Source organism: Chrysemys picta, chromosome 17 (genome assembly GCF_011386835.1).
Source record: "Chrysemys picta bellii isolate R12L10 chromosome 17, ASM1138683v2, whole genome shotgun sequence".
NCBI classification, from domain to species: Eukaryota; Metazoa; Chordata; order Testudines; family Emydidae; genus Chrysemys; species Chrysemys picta.
In genome coordinates, this window is record NC_088807.1 from 5,765,573 (window position 1) to 5,783,967 (window position 18,395).

At 52.9% G+C, this 18,395-nt stretch overlaps 1 protein-coding gene across 2 annotated transcripts; it reads left to right on the forward strand.

Moving 5' to 3' along the window:
- Positions 1-14,100: 14,100 nt before the first annotated feature.
- On the forward strand, positions 14,101-17,707 carry SNRPD2 (small nuclear ribonucleoprotein D2 polypeptide). Of its 2 annotated transcripts, none has more exons than XM_005283751.5 (3): positions 14,101-14,259; positions 15,604-15,783; positions 16,289-17,707. In XM_005283751.5, coding segments are annotated over exons 1-3 (357 nt in total). In that variant the 5' UTR covers positions 14,101-14,257; the 3' UTR covers positions 16,464-17,707. The 2 variants fall into 2 exon arrangements, with proteins under 2 accessions (XP_005283808.1, XP_042715199.1); XM_042859265.2 differs by lacking the exon at positions 14,101-14,259 and adding an exon at positions 14,773-15,001.
- The last annotated feature ends 688 nt before the right edge of the window (positions 17,708-18,395 follow it).

Sequence of the window (18,395 nt, forward strand, 5' to 3'; positions counted from 1 at the left end):
ATACACTATATACAGTAACTCACAATATGCACACATGCTGCGTGCAGTCCACACACACAAAATACACACATGCAGTGTGCAATACAATATACGCACAATGCACACACTGTGTGCAGTACACAGACACAATACACATGCTGTGTGCAACGCACACACACAATCCACACTATATACAAATCAAGACACCATACAGAACATACTCTATACAAAGCACAATGCATACACTATATAAACAACACAACACCCACTGTTCACAGCACACACAATACACTGTAAGTCACAAATACACAATTCACACTGTACACAATACACACATGCTGTGTGCAATACACACCCACACACAGTACACACATAAATTGTTCTTGATAAGTGCACAAAACACAAACCATACACTGACCACAATACCCACAAACAACACACTAGGTAGCAACAAATGCAGAGCTATAAAGAGCGTTATTGTGTGTTACTCCTGGGGGAATTCTGCGCCACTGCGCAATGCAGAATTTTGCAGAAATTAACATTGTCTGCACAGAATTTCCTTTCCCCTACAGAAATAGGCTGCAGTGCTGCTAGCCGCCACTAGGAGTCACTGGACCCAGCAGAGCCCAGCTCGCACATAGAAGACGCTGCTAGCGTGGGGAGGGTGGGGGGCGGAGAGGGAGCTAGAGGGTTTCTGGCAGCTGCAGTTCCCAGCATGCCCTGAGGGAAGGAGAGGGAGGCAGGCAGGGAACTCCATGCAAGCCTGGGACGGAGCATTAGGCTGTTTCTCCCTCTGGATCCCTGAGCGGAGGGGGGGGGGCGCGAGTAGGGTGACCAGATGTCCCGATTTTATCGGGACTGTCCCGATATTGGCTTGTTTGTCCCGCGTCCCGACCGATGTGCGGTCGGGACACTGGACAAACAAGCAATTTTGACGTCCTGGAGGGACTCTCGCCCCCTAGGCTCACTTAGGGTCACCAGGGCAAGCCGCTTGGCTTCACCGCCGCCTTCAGGGCCCGGGGCCGGGAGTGCAGTGCGGAGGCTGCTCCAGCCCTGCAGCCCGCGGGGCAGTGCGGTGGGTCGGAGGCGGACACGCTCCTGCCGGGAGGGGCCGGGCCCGGCTACCTGGTTCGCCCCCTGCCCAGGTCCCCGAGCTCCCCGCGGCTGGAGAGGGGCTGTCCGGGGCTGCGGGGGCGAGTGTCCCAGCCCTGGCGGGGTGGAGCGGAGCAGCCCCTGCTGCGGGGCCGGGGCGACGGAGCCCGGGAACGGCTGGGCAGGGAGCTGCAGGAAGGGCCCGGAGCGCGGCTCGGCTGGGGGGTGCTCCGGCCGTTTTTGTTTTTTTTTTCCCTCTCCGCCGCCGGCTTTTTTCTTCTCTGCCCCCCTCCCCCGCGGCCCGATATTTAATCTGTGGCATCTGGTCACCCTAGGCGCGAGTGACTGGGCAAGGGGGGTCCCTGCATCTGGTCTCTGCGGGGGTGCGGGTATTTGGGCTGGGGTAGCCCCTGGCTGGGCTCTGGGAGGGAGGGGGTTCGGGTGTATTGGCTGGGGAGGGCCCCCGCAGGTGGGCTCCAGGGAGAGGGCTTGTGAGTGTCTGGCCCCCCCCGGCTGGCCTCTGGGGAGGGTAAGGGAGCAGAGAAACAGGAATTGGTTTGTCGTATGGGGTTTCTTTAACTCTCTACTCCTGGGTGAATTTTTGTGTGTCTGTATTGTTACAGACATACTTGCTGACAGGTATTTTGAAATAAATTACCAAAATAATTGAAAGTGGCATGATGATATAGTGTTATTTTGACAAAATTTTCAGAATTGTAAATTACCGTGCGCAGAATTTTCAATTTGTTTGCGCAGAATTTTTAATTTTTTGGCATAGAGTGCCCCCCGTCGTAAGTGTGTGTACATATAATTGGCGTATTTGTGTGTCTGGGTAAATTGTGTGTACATTGTGTATATTTCGAAGGCCCGTAAAGAGTATGTGCGTGTGTGTCTCTGCGCCCTACACAAATGTGTACACACAGGGACGTACGTACAAGGAGCGAGCAACAATATCTATTTGTGTATGTGACACACAAGCCGTATAATCTCCCCGCGCTGTCCACACTCTGCTATAAACAGCAACACACTCAAAGCACTAGCATGGGACTAAGAGGACGTTATTTCAAAGGTACCTCAAAGGCCTGTTATCTGGTGCCGTCAAGCCCCAGTTCGGTGCCCCCTTAAACAGCAAGGGCCAGCCTTGTAAATATACAGCCGCTAACGAATTGCCGGAAGTTGCTTTTACAAGTCAAACGGAGCAACCACATGAAAACAGAAACAAGTTTCCCTCGGAGAGAGAACGCCCCACGAGAGTAGCTTAGAACGCACCCGTCTGAACATCAGTAGGGCTTGGTCACTTATCATGTGGGTCTGAAAAATCAGTCCGCTTTATCTTGAGCGACCAGTTTGCATTTCTTCTGTGTTGCTTTCCGTATAAGAGCTAAGTATGCATCTTCATTATTGTTATTACCAAAGGGAAAGTCAGTGCAAAATTAATTCTGAATTTCTTTCCAACAATCTACCCGTTCTTTCTTCCTTTCCGTGTATTCTTCCCCCCCCAAATGATCTGATCTTGTTGCCCACCAAAATCAAACTTTCAAATCATCCACGCCAAACAAACTGTTCCCAGGTCTTGTTTCCCGTGTACGCTTTTTGATGCCAAAGGTATTTCCTTCTCAATGAAAAAAATCTCGAAAAAGAGAGAACTTCAGAATTTCTCTCTGCTTTCAGCCTGCTTCTCGGGTGGCAGGTTTGGTTTCGTTTCTGTTTTAGTTTCCTCTCCGAAAAAAGAAGGTGTCATTCTACAAAAACTGTGAGTTTCAAAAAACGACACGTCAGAGATTGTAAAAGGACCCGATATTTTACTTTTAAATGCAATTTGCAACGCAAGAGGCTTACTGATATGAAACCATTTTACAGGGCTCCATCGTGTCGGTTTGTTATTAAGTCAACATACCCATTAATAGCAGGATAGGGCTGTAAATAGAGTGAAATTCGGACCCCGCTAAAATCAATGGCAAAATGCCAATAACTTCATATGGGCAAAGATTTCCCTAAAATATAAAAACCGTTTGTTTGGGGCTGGGATCAATCCTGCTTTATTGAAATCAATTGCAGCTGTCATCACGGACTCTGACCTTAGTGCAGCTAATAAAGTCCGGGAATTTAAATGAATCCCTAGAAATAACTGGTGATTTGCGTATTTTTCAGTGCCATGACAGTCCTGTTTGTTTGTAAAGCGACCTGTAATATGAGCAGAGCTGGGTAGTAGATGGAAACTTTTTTATGATTATTATATATTTAAAAGCCTCCTTCACCTAGTTCGAAAAATTTCACGTGGAAAGTCAGATCTCGAATGAAAGGGAATTATTTTCAAATGGTCAAAAATCAGCAATTATCCATATCGAAAGGCACACGGGCCTCACTTCGCGGGGCAGGGGGAAGGAACGATTTGATTTGATTTCCTTTTGAAGCATATTCCTCCCAGAAACGCCCTGCCCCTGCCCCTCCGATCATCGGACAATTCAATCCAAACACACAGCGATTTCTGAGGCCGAAGTTCTATTTCGCAGCCACGTCTCAAATCCATACGAGATCTGAGTCAAATTACGGCCAATTAATTATTCATTCTGTTTTAAGCAGAGTGGATTGTTGAACCAATCTCTCCCATGTGACCTAGCCAGAAAAGTCTGCTGGAAGGGGGAATATATTTAATATTTGACATGGATCAGAAGGGGAAAGTCAGCTCTGTTTTTTCTGACCGCGGCTCCGTTCCTTGGGTCGGGGTGAGATTTCGCCGTAGGCCGACGGTGCCTGATTCCCCAGATGGTGTAAATCCAGGGGGACTCCATTGGAATCAGTGGGGCCGATTCGCCTCTCGGTGCAAATCAGGTGTAACCCTATTGCACCGAGCAAACTCCGGATCCACCCCAGCAGTCACCAGTCAGGCCGGTGCCAGCGATGTGAGAATCAGGCCCATTCTGCTGGTGAGGATGGTTCAGGGGACAAGAGATGGGGGGCAGGGCTAGTATAATCTGCCGAGCGCGATTGGCTCAGCGGCAAGCCAGCAAGCCCCCGGTTGGCCGGGCGGAGAGGGAGCCCGGGGTTATAATGACCAAGCGTCAAGGGAAAGTCTCTGGCTGAAGGCTGGGCTGGCTGGATGGGCCCCTTGGCCACGGGGTGCTGCCGGGGACCTAGGAAGCCATCCCGCGGTGATGGAAGGGTTAACCGGAGCCAGCTTCACCCTGAAGTCTTCCTTCAGCATCACGAGCCTCCTCCAAGACGTGGCGCTGAGTGACAGGCCAGGGCAGCCTCCCGGAGGGGCCGCCGAGACGGATCCTGCTGTGGCCAGCAGCCATGGGGGGGCCGGGGAAGACGGGAGCGCAGCAGCAGCAGAAGGAGGCGAGCCGGAGAAGGGAAGGGGGGAGGCGCCGGGGAAGCGGCACGACAAGCCCCCCTTCAGCTACAACGCCCTGATCATGATGGCCATCCGGCAGAGCCCCGGCCGGCGGCTGACCCTCAACGGCATCTATGAGTTCATCATGCGCAACTTCCCCTACTACCGGGAGAACCGGCAGGGCTGGCAGAACTCCATCCGCCACAACCTGAGCCTCAACAAGTGCTTCGTGAAGGTGCCGCGGCACTACGACGACCCGGGCAAGGGCAGCTACTGGACGCTCCACCCGTCCAGCGAGGACGTCTTCATCGGCGGCACCACAGGCAAGCTGCGGAGGAGGGCGCCCGCCGGGCGGGCCAAGGTGGCCTTTCGCCGAGGGGCCGGGGTGGCCTTCACCGGCTCGCTCTACTGGCCACTGCCTCCCTTCCTGGCCCTGCCCCAGCAGCCCGCCCCGACCGCCGGCTACGCTTCCTACCCCGGCTCCTACTCCTCGGCCTTCTGCCCCGGGGCCGACGGGCTCTTTGGGGGAGGGGACGTCCCATACGGGGGACATCGCCAGCAAGTCGCCGTGGCCTCCTCCATGTCCTGCGGCTTCTCGGCACCCAGCACCCTCAACTCCTTCAATCTCCTGGCGGGACAGGCCAGCTACATCTTGGCCCAGAGACCGCAGCCTGCCCCAGCCGGGGCCTCTCTGTTCCCAGGCTACTTGGCCTCTCTGAATCAGGGCTCTCCCTTTAACCCGGCTCTGCCCTGAACGCGCCCGCCCTCTGCTAGATCCAAGCCCGCGCAGGAGGCATTTGGCCCTGGTTTGCGTTTAGAGCACCCAATGGCGTCCGGCCACCAAGGGTCAGTTCTGGTGGATTCGTTTCTATCCCGCGCTGGGTCAATTTCCACCTGCTCTCCTGGGCACTTAGGAACCGTCTGAGACAACAGTGCAAAACAGGGACAGATCTTCCGTTGGTGCGACTCCCGTCGTGAACTGATTTCCACCAGCTGAAGATCTGGCCCCTAGATCTTCCTACTGCTTGCTAATATTTTGAATGACCCGAGCCCCCTCCATGTAAATCACCAGTGACTTCAACAGAGCAATGCTGATCTACACCAGCTGAGGATCGGGGTAAAATTGTCAAAAGCCCCTAAAGCACTTCGGAGCCGTTGGAAAATTCTCCCCCAGCTCCTGATTTCCCCCCTGGTCTTGTTGCTAGGAATGTTTTTAATCAGCAGCAGTTGGCTAAGTTTTGCATGTTCCTTCCTGACTCTTGTAGCGGTTCAGTTGCTTTCATTTCTATATTACGCTTTGAATTTTCCAAAAAAAACCCCGCCAGACTGCCTCGGGGCCAGAATCCTGAACCTGGTGCAGATTAGACTTCAGTGAAGCGACGGCAGTTTTCACAAGGTGGGCATCTGGCCTGATATCATCTTGTCTCTTTCATATCTAAGGACTGCAGAAATAATTGCCCGTGATATTGTTTAAAGGGAATACAATTCTTTGCATTATTGGATTGTGTTTTAAGAGGAAATCCTGAGGTGGGGGGGGGGGGTTGCAACGGGGGATATGCATGCACTTTTTTTAGGACCCTTTTGGTAAAAGTATTTATTTAAAAGTGTTCAGTATTAAAGAGAAAACCACAGAAAGCCCCAGTCTTGCAGACACTTAACACACATGAGAAAGTTTACGCGTGTCCCACAGATCTCAGTGAAATCGAGTTACCCCTGCAGGACTAGAAAAGTCCATTTTGCTTCATTCTGCCTTTCTCAAGGGGAGTTTGGACAGAATAAGACTTTCAGGGTCACTCGCCTAAATTATTACTATTTATGAACAATCACATTAGTATTTATTATTCTTATTATTTAATGATCACCTGAATTATTATTACATATTAATGATCAGCCTTATTTCTATCTGGTGTCATGGTTGTTTAAAGACATCACATCTATGCAGACTATCTAGCTAATAAAACCAGATTCTCATCTCGTTGGTGCTTAGTGTGACTCCACTGTCTGCCCACACAGGTAGTCCTGATTTGTGAGTAACCAGGGAATCAGTCCCACTGCTTTTACATATCCCAACTATTCTTCGGTGAAGGGATTGATCCAGTATTAAAAGCAGTGGTCGGTCTGCGGCTGAGAGCAGAATCAAGTCCTAGACGAGCCTTCTTTTTTGGAGAAACGACCACGTTTTGGGGGGGGTCTTAGTGACAAGGGATCGGAAATTAACAGGGCAGGCTAGTTTTGAACCAGTTGGCGGTTGAGGTTTTGGGGGCTTATTTGTAATCGTTAAAGAATATCAGATTGATCTGCAAACAAAGAAGGCAAAGCAACGGAGCAAAATGGCATGAGACTCTCAATAGAACCGAATAGCTAATGTGATTCCCAGAATGTGGTATCCAAGCTTTAAAAAGAATTCACTTTAAACAACAAGATTTTTTTTTTACTCAAACACATTTTTTTCCAACTTTCAGGAAACGTGTTTATAGCTTAAAAAAAAATAACAAAAGGACCAGACTCCCAGCTAGTGTCAGTCGGTGTAGGGTCACTGAAGGAACTGGGCCTATCGAAAACAGCTGAGAATCCGCTCCAGAGACTTTAAAAGGTTTTACTGATTTGGAAAAGAAATTAGATTGAGATTCATGGAAAGGACAAGCGACCCCCCCTGCTAAAATCTTACTTGTGTGAGTACATTTGTTACCATGAAGAGCCTCTTGGGGTTTAGGAGAGTTACTCACATGCATAGTTTGTTTTCAGGATCGAGCCCTCTGCTTCTTGATTTTGCAGATGTTGCAAACCTAAACCAAAATGTTGTATCTTTTGTTTAAAAAGAGACTTTTTCCTCAACCAAAATACCGTCCCCGTGGAGCGAAAAAAGCATTTTGTTAATTTTTTCTGCGGTGCATCCAAAATATGTGTGTCACGGGGGGAAAGAAATTGTACATATTTTGCAACAGTCGCTTAACGTTTTGCTCCAAACTTAGAAAGGTGCTTTGCAAAATAACAACATCAAAGCCCTTTCTTGTTAGAAGGGAGATTTGGAGGCAGAATCCAGCCAGATCTGGAAAAGTTCAGATCCATTAAACTTCAGGGTTGTTTTTATTTTAAATATATCATGTAAAGCCCCGATCCTTTAAGCACTGGAGGATGAGGGCTTGAGTCATGCATTGTTTTTAAATGCTAAGGTTCTATTTTTGAGAATGCACCGAAGAAAATCTCGAGAATAATTTCTCAGGGGAAGATCAGATTGTTGTTTCTTACCTGGGAGGTTTGAAAAATGTGTCGTCTTAGTGTCCTACCGGCATAAGATCATAATATAGGGTCCAGTCTTGCTTTCCTGAAGTAGGTGACAAAACTCCCATTGAGCTCTGTGAGAATAGGGTCGTGTTTGTGTGTTGTATCTCTAGGGACAGATCCCCAGATGGTGCAAATCAGTTTCCTCCCTCAGAGACAATGAAGCGACATACATTCACACAACCTGGCCCGTTTACACACTTGTTCAAGCGGCAGAATTGGGTGTATTGCGGGAGTTTTTTGTTTTTAAATCTAATAAATGTTAGCCCCATATTTGGGCCCAGTCCCTCGCCCACTGAAATCAACGACATGAATAAGGATTATGGGCCCAATCCTGTGCCACTGAGGTCTGTGGGAGCTTTCCCATTGCCGTCAGTGGAGCAGGATCTATCCCTCGGCGCTATAGCCAGCACAACTTACGGCCCCTTAGGGCCCCAGTCATAGAGCAAGTTCTCTGCAGGAGGATCCCTGCACCCACCCAGGGGTCAAACCCATTGCAGGATCGGGACCCTGCTCCCCCAGGGGTCCAGTCGCAGCATGGGAGCTCCAAAAACATTGCCCACAAGGTGAAATCTGTTAAAACGCATTCATCTCCTCCCTCTGCAGTTGCAAGAGCTGTGCATGACTTCCCCCTTCCAGGGGTTCCACAGGACAGGACAGGCGGTTTAAAGGGAAGACCATGAGCTTGGGAATCTAGTCAGTTTCGGACACAGAAAGGTCGGGATTGCCAGACAGGATCAGAGCCAGGGTCCATCTAGCCCGATATCACATCTCCCACAGCGGCTGCTTCAGAAGAAGGCATAAGCACCCTGCAGCAGCAGACCTGGAGTAATCTGTCTCCAGTGAACGTCTCCTCCTGATTCCTAATGGTTAGAGATTGGCTTAAACCCCGAAGCAGGAGGTTTTATCTCCCTTCTTAGTGCTGACTGTTCTAACGCCGGGTGTCCTTGTTATCCGTAGAAATGTCCAGTCCCTCTATGAATCTTGCAAAATGCTTGGCTTCCGCAGCTTCTAGTGACAGTGAGTTCCCCAGTCTAATCGCACGCTGTGTGCACAAGTCTTTCCTTTGCTCTGCAGGGCTGCCCGGGGGGGGGACAAGTGGGGCAATTTTCCCCAAGTCCCGGGCCCCATAGGGGCCCTCACGAGAATATAGTATTCTATAGTATTTTTTAAAGGAAGGGGCCCCCAAAATTGCTTTGCCCCGGGCCCCCTGAATCCTCTGGGCAGCCCTGTTGCTCTGATCTGAATTTTCAACCTTTTAATTAAGTGGAATGTCCCTCTTATCCTTGTGTTGTTGTAAGAACAGAAGCTTCATTTCTCCCTTTTTGAGAGCTTTCATTATCTTATAGGCTTATCATATCCCTTCTCACGTGTCTCCTTTCTAAGGTAACAATCACAATCTTTTTTAACTGTCCTCATAGCAGAGGGTTTTTTGTTTTTTTTTCCAGGCTGCTGATCATTCTCAGGCAATGACTTAAATGTCATTCCAGGTCCTATTTCTGCCCCCTGCCCATTTTTGCGGGTTTAAAATAACGTTTTCCTGGGTTTGTTTTGTTTTATGTTTTGTTGCTGTACAAGACGCACATGGGTGAAATTGACTAACTATGCAAGGTACGGCCATGAATTGATAAGCCAGACAAGGCGTGGAGCAAACAAACTGAAAAACAGAACGTTTCCCCCCCTTCTCTAATCAATCAGAGATCTTGGCTTTTGGTTGTGACATTAGTAACTAAACCTGCTCCGAAAAGAAAAAAAAAAAGCGTGATTTTTTTTAATACGTTGATGGCATCCTTTTAAAACTATACATTTTTGGTCTCAATGTTACAGGGCAAAAAAAGAAAAAAAAAAAAGGCTTGAGGCGCCTATATCCTTGGTGTTGAGTTTGAAATGGTGTTTTAAAATATATATTTTTAAGATTTCAACCACTTTCTGAAAATGTTTTGCAGTGTCCCCTGAATACCGACGTCCCTTTTGTGAATGTTTACAACAATAAAACCAGAGCAAACCTTTCCGCTTCTCTTTCTTGTGGCAATCAGCCACAGCCTGGGTCGAGGGAAAACCATCGGACGATGAAAATGTTTTTAAAGACGTTGCTTCTTTCTTAGGTCAGGTTCTAAACACACAGCCGCCTCCCCAGCTGGGGTAAATCATCCGCCACTCAGTTGGAGTCCGTGTGGGCCAGATCCCAAGCGGGTTTAAATATACCCAGCTCAACCGAAATCAGTAGATCCCCAGTTGATGAAAATTGGTGTAGCGCCATTGGAGTGAATGGGATTATCCTGATTTCCACTATCTCAGAATCTGGCCTTTTGTTTTTTGTTCCCAACTGTTATTTTTTGGGTTGCAATCTGGCCCCAGCGTGGTGGGACTGGCTGGCTCAGGGGAACGGGGAATGGGACACAGGACCTTTCCCCTTGATTCAGGATCTAATTCTTAGGGCCCTCTACCCCATGTGGGAATAAACCCATCTTTAACTTGAATACAAACCAGAGCTCCTGATTTGGCCTAGGAGCGGTGATTTTTTATTGTGTTATTTATTATCCTTGATTATTTCACAGTATCTGAGCAGTGCAGGACCAACCTGACAAATCATTTGTTAACAATGATCCCCCGGGGGGCTGCTCTCCATTTACCAAGATTAATTGCTCTTTGCTGCCTCTTTAAGGGTCTCTGATATCCGGTCCCGCCAGGAGACGGGAACCTGAGCCGCGGCGTTAGCATGTGAGCTGTCTGCCAGAGCTGTGAATGGAATGACAGGCCGGGTGGGACCTGTCAAAGTGAGATCCTGAGCTTGTTAATAAATAATAATTTCTCACGTTTCACCGGCGCGTTTAACTCCAAAGCACTTGACACACCGTGCGTGTGGGAATCGCTGAGATGCAGCCACATCTGGGGTGGACACGACAGCTGTTTAGACAGGGATCACTCACCTAGGGCTGAGATGCAGCTGCCTCTGTGATGGGATGTGTCAACTGTTTAGACAGGGATCACTCACCCAGTGCCGAGACCAGCCACATCTGGGCATGGCGTGTCAGTTTATGCAAGGATCACTCACCCAACACTGAGATGCAGCCACCTCTGGGGTGGGGCACAGCAGCTGTTTACCTTGCTGACCTCTTCTTGCCTTCAGCAAACAGGCCTGTTGCCAGGTGCATGTCACAAAGGGACTGGAGGGATTTTCACAACCGCTGTTATTTTATTATTAGCTATTAACCATGTATACATAACCCACTATAAATGTGCAAGCGGGGCCAGGAGGGGGCATGGCTCCAGGCAGAAGAAAGCCAGGAATGTCGCCTACAGATTGTATCTCCACCCCCATCCCCCGAGCCCAGCACAGACCAAAGCCTGCTGCCCCCCCCCATGTATCTCAGACTCCAGCCACAAGTGAGACCCATTTACCCTAATATTTTCAGTATTGCTTCCCCAAAGGGGCCATGGGTGTGAGACACTGAGATCAAGCCCACTGGCTGAGATGAGTTTGGGGAGGATCCGAGGCAAAATAACATTATGAGAATTGTACAGTTTTGCTGTCATGATTTTTTTTAAGAGGGGGGGCTGTATCTCAGGAACCTTTTGCTCAAGTGACCTCAAATTTGGACCAGTCATCTTCCCCAGGGCTCCCCGTGACACACAGCAATTTTCAAGACAATCTGAGGCCAAGTGTGGATTTCAGAGCGAAAATCGGCCCTAGAACGGACAGGCTGCCGGGCGTCCCCTGGGCGTGAAGAGTTTGGTGGTCCCAGCCCAGTTCCAGCAGGCCATGTCAGAAAAATCAGCCCCCGCTCTATATATGGAGATATACCTATCTCATGGAACTGGAAGGGACCCTGAAAGATCATTGAGTCCAGCCCCCTGCCTTCCCTAGCAGGACCAAGTACTGATTTTTGCCACAGATCCCTAAGTGGCCCCCTCAAGGATTGAACTCACAACTTTCTAACTGGGGCTAAGTGCTTCCTCGTCCTCTGCCTCTTCCTCCCTCCATCCGGCTAGGGCTGGTGCCCAATCTTCAGCCATACTCTCCCTTCTCATGTATGGAGGGACAGACAGACTCTCAGAGGGCAGCTAACAGAGAGCTCTCCCCAGGCCTGAACCCTCTTGGGGCCCAATTCTCCGCTGGTGCAAATCACCCCCAATCCAACAGCTGGGACACAGCGGGGGAAATTGGCAACACTGGAGGGGCTGGCCCCTCGCCGTGTGGGAGCAGCTGACTGCGAACAAGCGAAGAGCCGTATGGTGCTCGACCCAGCCAGGTACCGAGGGCGCAAGACCCTCGCAGGGTCGGGCACCGGATCAGGACATGGCTCGTCACCGGCTTTGGGGGCACAAAAGGGGCATTTTCACAAAGGAGAAACTTGGAAAGAGAAGTCGGACATTTACAGGGAGTTTTACTAGGTTTGTTAATATTGAATCTAATCTAATCTATCTCCATACACACCCATCTATCTAATCTATATATCTATCTATCCCCATACACCCCATCTAATCTATCTATCTATCTATCTATCTATCTATCTATCTATCTATCTATCCCCATACACACCCATCTATCTAATCTATCTATCTATCCCCATACACCCCCTCTATCTATCTATCACCGTACACCCCCTCTATCTATCTATCTATCTATCTATCTATCTATCTATCTATCTATCTATCTATCTATCCCCATACACCCCATCTATCTATCTATCTATCTATCTATCTATCTATCTATCTATCTATCTATCTCCATACACCCCTTCTATCTATCTATCTATCTATCTATCTATCTATCTATCTATCTATCTATCTATCTATCTAATCTATCACCGTACACCCCCTCTATCTATCTATCTATCCCCATACACCCCCTCTATCTATCTATCTATCTATCTATCTATCTATCTATCTATCTATCTATCTATCTATCTATCTATCTATCCCCATACACACCCCCATCTATCTAATCTAATCATCTATCTATCTATCTGGTTCTTGTCCGTGTCCCAACTGGGCAGTGGCAGGATAGGAGAAGCGAGTGGGAAATCTAAGCACACTTGGCCCTGGCGCCCACCCCACTCCCTGCACCCGCCCAGTGCCCAGGGCGCCAATCCAAACCGCCCTGGAGCCGCTTGGGGCGCGCAGGGAGCCAGATGACCAGGCGAGACGGGCAGGCAGCTGGCTGTAACCAGAGGCCGCTGTTGATTAAACATAGGCCCGGGCAGCTGTCTGCAGAGTTGCCTGTTGACATTTAGGAGCTTAAATGTGTTCCGTGAAGCTCCTGGCTCTGCCAGGCCAGGGAGACCCCATGTCCTTGCCCCCCGACACACCACAGTGGGACAGGGGATCCCATAGGAGGAGACAGAAAAGATGAGACGGACAGCAGCCCGAATCCCAAATCTATGGGGCTGGGCTGCTACGGCCTGATCCTGTCCCCCATCCCCAGGCTATCTGCCCGCCGCAATGCTATGGGGCTGGACTATCCACAGCAGGGCTATGGAGTTAGATCGCTGGGGCTTGATCCTGTCCCCTATCCTGCATGGGATCCACGTGGCTTAACCAGTCCCTGATCCTGCACTGGTATCCACATGGCTTGCATCAGTATAGCCTGCTATTCAGTCTTCCCCTAGGCCAGCCCTGGCTTTGCCTTGCAGGTTAGCACTAGGTGCGGCCAAGTCCCCTCAGATCGTCCCCCGCGGTACCCATCGCCTGACACTGGCTACTCAATTTTCCCACTGCTTAATTTATTTTCAAGTCACTGGTTACACAAGAATGGCCATATTAGGTCAGACCAAAGGTCCATCTAGCCCAGTATCCTGTCTTCCCACAGTGGCTGGTGCCAGGTGCCCCAGAGGGAATGACCAGAGCAGGGCAATTATTGAGTGATCCATCCCCTGCTGCCCATTCCCAACTTCTGGCAGTCAGAGGTTTAGGGACACCCAGAGCATGGGATTGTGTCCCTGAGCATCCTGGCTATTAGCCATCGATGGACCTATTCTTCAGGAACTTATCGAGTTCTTTTTTGAGCCCAGTCATACTTTTGGCTTTCACGGTATCCCCTGGCAGTGAGTTCCACAGGTTGACTGTGCGCTGGGTGAAGAAATACTTCCTTCTGTTTGGTTTCAACCTGCTGCCTATTGATGTCATTGGGAGACCCCCTAGTTCTTGTGTTACGAGGTCATGGGGCTCCCCCTGCCCCCTTTGCTGGGACCAGCCTGGGTCACTTTGTCCCAGCGGAAAACTCCGCCCCCGTAGGGGGCCACCGCCTGGTTCTGCCCATGGGCTGAGGCCCCGCCCCCTTTGGGTCTGGCCCCGCCCCATTGACTCTGGCCCCGCCCTCTCCTGCTTGCCGCCGGGCGGAGCCCCAGGGCAGCAGCGGCCAGCTTCGCGCTCCGCGCTCTCTGGTCCCTCCGGCCGCCCCGTAGCCGGAGGCGCGCGGTCGCTCGGAAGCCGGAAGTGCGGCCTCGGCGGGGCAGGACGCACGCGTCCTCCCCCGTCACCCGGAAGCGGAAAGTCCCGGCAGCAGCAGCGGCAGCGGCGCGAGATTCTTGGCGGCGCGTGTGTGAGAGCGGGAGCGGCGGCGGCATGTGAGGAGGGACGGGGGGGGGCAGAGCTGGGGGGGAGGGGCGGGGGGGCAGAGCTGGGGGGCAGCTGCGGGGGGGGAGGGGCGGGGGGCAGAACTGCGGTGGGGGAGGGGCGGGGGGGCAGAGCTGGGGGGGCAGATGGCGTCTGCTCCGTTTTCCTCCATCCATTCACCAGCGCCCCCCGGACGCGACGGGCAGAGGCATGGAGCGCCTGGGCCCCCTGCCCCCTAACCGCCCCCCCCCGTCTATGGGGGGAGCCCCCTGGCCTGGGGATCGCGTGTTCATCTCCCCTCCGTAGCAGGGCATTGACCCAGGGGGCTCCCTGCCCGGGCTCTGGGGTGGGAGATGCCCCGTCCTGAGAAGAGAGGCTGCTGGGGATCTGGGGAAGGGAGCGTGGGGGGACTCTCAGCAGAAAGGGGAGGTTTGATTCACCCCACTCCTGACTGGAAGATGAGAGAGCCTGGGGGAGGGGGCTAGTCCCCCCCCCCCATATCGTCTCTTCCCTCCCCCCTTCAGCACATGCCGCCCGCTCTCGCTGAGACAGTTGAGGGGTCCCTGCCGAAGGGCAGCGTGGCCCCCGCAGACCAGACCCCAGGGCAGCGGTAGAGCGGATCCCCTCCAGGCATCTCTGTGCTGCGGGAAATAGCGACCCTTTGAAATGGTCCCGTTCCCAGCTGCCGCCAAACTGAGCTTCTGACATTTTCCGGTGACGTGAAATCGAGGCGTTGGACTAGGACTTTGTTTGGTTTGTATCCTTTCTAAGCTGGGGTTTTGAAAGGAAAACGCCAAACACTCCGGGCAGGTTGAAATAGAGCCCTGGGCCTGACGGAAACGCTCTGGTACGTTTTGCTCGAAATGAAATGTCGTCGAAATGGACACGTTCCCGCCGGGTAGCTTTACAGGCTCTAGAGCGAGCCTTAGCGTACCTCTCCACTGCAGCTGGGAGTGTGAGTCCCACTCGTCTAGCCATACCCCCGCTAGCTCGGCCCGAAATGCCTAGCTGCACCGAGAACGAGCCTGTCAGAGACCCTCGGCAGATACTGGGACAGCAGGCCCAATCCGCCACAAACACTAGCTCAAGCAGACCCTAGCGCCTGTACATCCAGGCGAGCTGGGAATCACACCACTACTGCTGTGTAGAGGTACCTAGAGGTGGGGGGCTTATGGGGAAGCGAGGACTGAATCACCCAGCTGGTAGTGCCGTGTCGCCGTGGGGTGTCAGGGACAAGGCAGCCCGAGAGATGGGCCCTTTGCCCTGCTGGGACACCCCAGATGGGGTGGCAGGAGGAGGAGGAGGGAGTGGCAGAGGCTCCATGAATGCCGTGTCTTCCCCTTCTGCGCCTGCAGGAGCCTCTTAAACAAACCCAAGAGCGAGATGACCCCTGAGGAGCTGCAGAAGCGGGAGGAGGAGGAGTTCAACACGGGGCCCCTGTCCGTCCTCACCCAGTCGGTCAAGAACAACACCCAGGTGCTGATCAACTGTCGCAACAACAAGAAGCTGTTGGGACGTGTCAAGGCCTTTGACAGGTGCGGTTTCCTCCCCCCCATACACTTAAAATACCCTTCCTTCACAGCCGGGCCCCAGGGGGCTGCGGTTTATGCCTGCCCCGTTCCCCAGCAAGAGTAGAAGGATCCCCCACCCGTTTCACAGTACAGAGCGGGTGGGATGTTGTCCAGTGCGCTGGGAGCCAGAGTTCCTGGGTTCTTTTCCCTGCTGTGGGAGGGTGACCGAGTGGTTAGTGGCATGGCGGGGGCACTGAGTGGCAGGACTGCCGGGATGTATTTCCAGGTCTGGGAGGGAACGTGGAAGGACCTACAGTTTTTCCACCACCTCCTTGGTAGAACCCGACTGCTGCACTAAGTCGTTGATTCCAGCAAGAATGAGCTCAGCGGGACCGGCTTAGCAGAGGGAATGCCAGGTCAGAGGCTGGAATGAGCAGCTTCCTCTCCGGCCATGGGGTCTAGGTCGTCAGTGGTTCCTCCCAGCTCCACTGCTGTGTCCCTGAGTCACTGATCCCCTCTCCCCCTCCAGGCACTGTAACATGGTGCTGGAGAACGTCAAGGAGATGTGGACGGAGGTGCCCAAGAGCGGCAAGGGCAAGAAGAAATCCAAGCCCGTCAACAAGGATCGCTACATCTCCAAGATGTTCCTGCGGGGGGACTCGGTCATTGTGGTGCTGAGGAACCCCCTCATCGCCGGCAAATAGAGAACTGTCCCAAGGCCCCAGCCTCGCCCTGGCGTGACCCAGAGCCAGGCTGAGCGGGGAACCTGCCTCCAGCCCTTCTGGATGAAGCCTGCTGGCTGCATCGTTTGTGAAGACCGTCCTGTTCAGAAACAGCTCTGCTGAGCTCTCCCCAGGTGTCGCCTGTACCTCCCTTATTAGCCCTTAGAGCGCCGAGGGCTGGGCACAGCTCCCCCGCCCGCCCCGTTGCTGCCTCCACCTCCCACCTTCCCATGGGATTGGAAGGGGGTTTCTGGGAGCAGAACTGGTCAGGAGACCCCAGCTGCTGCAAGTCCATCCCCGGCTGGTGGCTCCCCACGCCCGTCACCCACCTGCCCAAAGCTGAAAGGAGCCAGTGCCCTGTCGCTGCTTCTCTGGATTTACCCAGGATCTCGGTGCCCACCCGTAGCCTTGCTGCTGGGTGCTGCAGACTCGGCTGCATAGAGGTGAGAGGCTCTTTAGCTTGTAGGCCCCCCGACGGGCCTGCTCTCGGGCTCGGTTGCTAGGAATGGGGAGCACTGAGGTTTCCTAAAGGAGCTGGGTACAAAGAGAAGCACCGGGAATCTCAGCCTAACAGAAGGGGGGGACCTCTCAGCAGAATTGTCTCTGAACGGCTCTTCAAAGGTGTCTTCTCTGCTGTAGTCGTCTGATTTGGGTGGGGGGCCGGCTACCCTGGGGATTTCCACACTGCAGAGCTACCCTACTGCAAACGCCCCGCAGAGAGGCACCAGGTGCGTGTGACTACTGCCCCTCTTGAACCTCCACTTCCCCAGATGCGCAGCAGTTGTACTTGAGTTCGGGTCCCGCTCTCCAGCTGAGCGATGCGCCAGGGAAGTCGAGGTAGCGAATGTGGTTTGAAACACCGCTCAGCTCCTAGTGTAGACAGCTTCAGCGTAGCATCAGCCTTGGCTTGAGTCCAGCGGGGCGCGAAGGGTCAGTCCTTACTGCTCTGCTCAGCTATAAAGTGAGACAGGGACCAAGTAGCCTCTTCCCCCTCACTTTGAACCTCCAGACGTTGCCTGGGCTGTGGGGGTAAGTCATACCCGGTACAATCCCACAGCTCATCGGTGCAGAAATCCCTGGTGTCGACAGCTCCCCTGGTCCTGATCCTCCAGCGGCATCCAAGCTAGTGGGGTCTTGTAAGTTGTAGCCCCAGCCTCGAGGGCAGCTCCTCTCCTTGCAGCAAAGGGGTCACACCAGGGTCTTTTGTAATAAACCAGCTCGATTTCTCCGGCTGTCTCTTGCCTGCTTTGGGGCGGAGAGGTGGCGCGGCCGGTGACGTGGGGTGGATCTTGGCTTCTCCCGTGGGTTGAGAGTCAGCAGGAGCCCGGGGAGCTACATTCTTCCCTGCCCTGCGGCTCTGGCTCTTCCCCTCCCCAGAGCTGGTCTCTGTGGGAGGAGCCGAAGGGGGCCAGATGCCACAAGGATGGGCGATCCGTGGGCAAGGCAGGCTGCGGGGACTTTACAAAGCTGTGGCTGGATGCGGGGCTGGGCCCAGGCACTGGCTCGAGGGCCCTGCGGCCTGATGGCCTCTGTCTGTCAACCGAGCAGCAGCGTCAGGCTGGGCCGATTCGCCCTGCGCTGTCAACACCCCCTGCTCCAGCCAGGGTTGGGAGGAGGGGGCAGCCACTGAGAGTCTGTTGGGACGGGAACAGCTGACTCTCGGAGGGGGGAGGGAGACCTCCCAATTCCTTTACGGGGGCCACCGCATGGCAGCTGGGGGAGCAACTGATGGGCCCTGCCGGTGGGGTGGGGGGGACTTTGAATGGGAGAATAATCTGGAAAGGTCCAAATCCCCCTCTTCCCCCCCCACCCCCAGTGCCAGCCAGACCACCCCCCCTGGGGCCAGATCGCAGCCAGCGTCCCCAGAGGGGAAAGGCCCCATTCCCCACCCCTAGGGCAGGATGGGCACCAGAG

Coding starts and splice junctions, on each gene's coding strand:
- SNRPD2 (XM_005283751.5), top strand. Junction 15,784..16,288: donor CGTGTCAAGGCCTTTGACAG/GTGCGGTTTCCT, acceptor CTCCCCCTCCAG/GCACTGTAACATGGTGCTGG.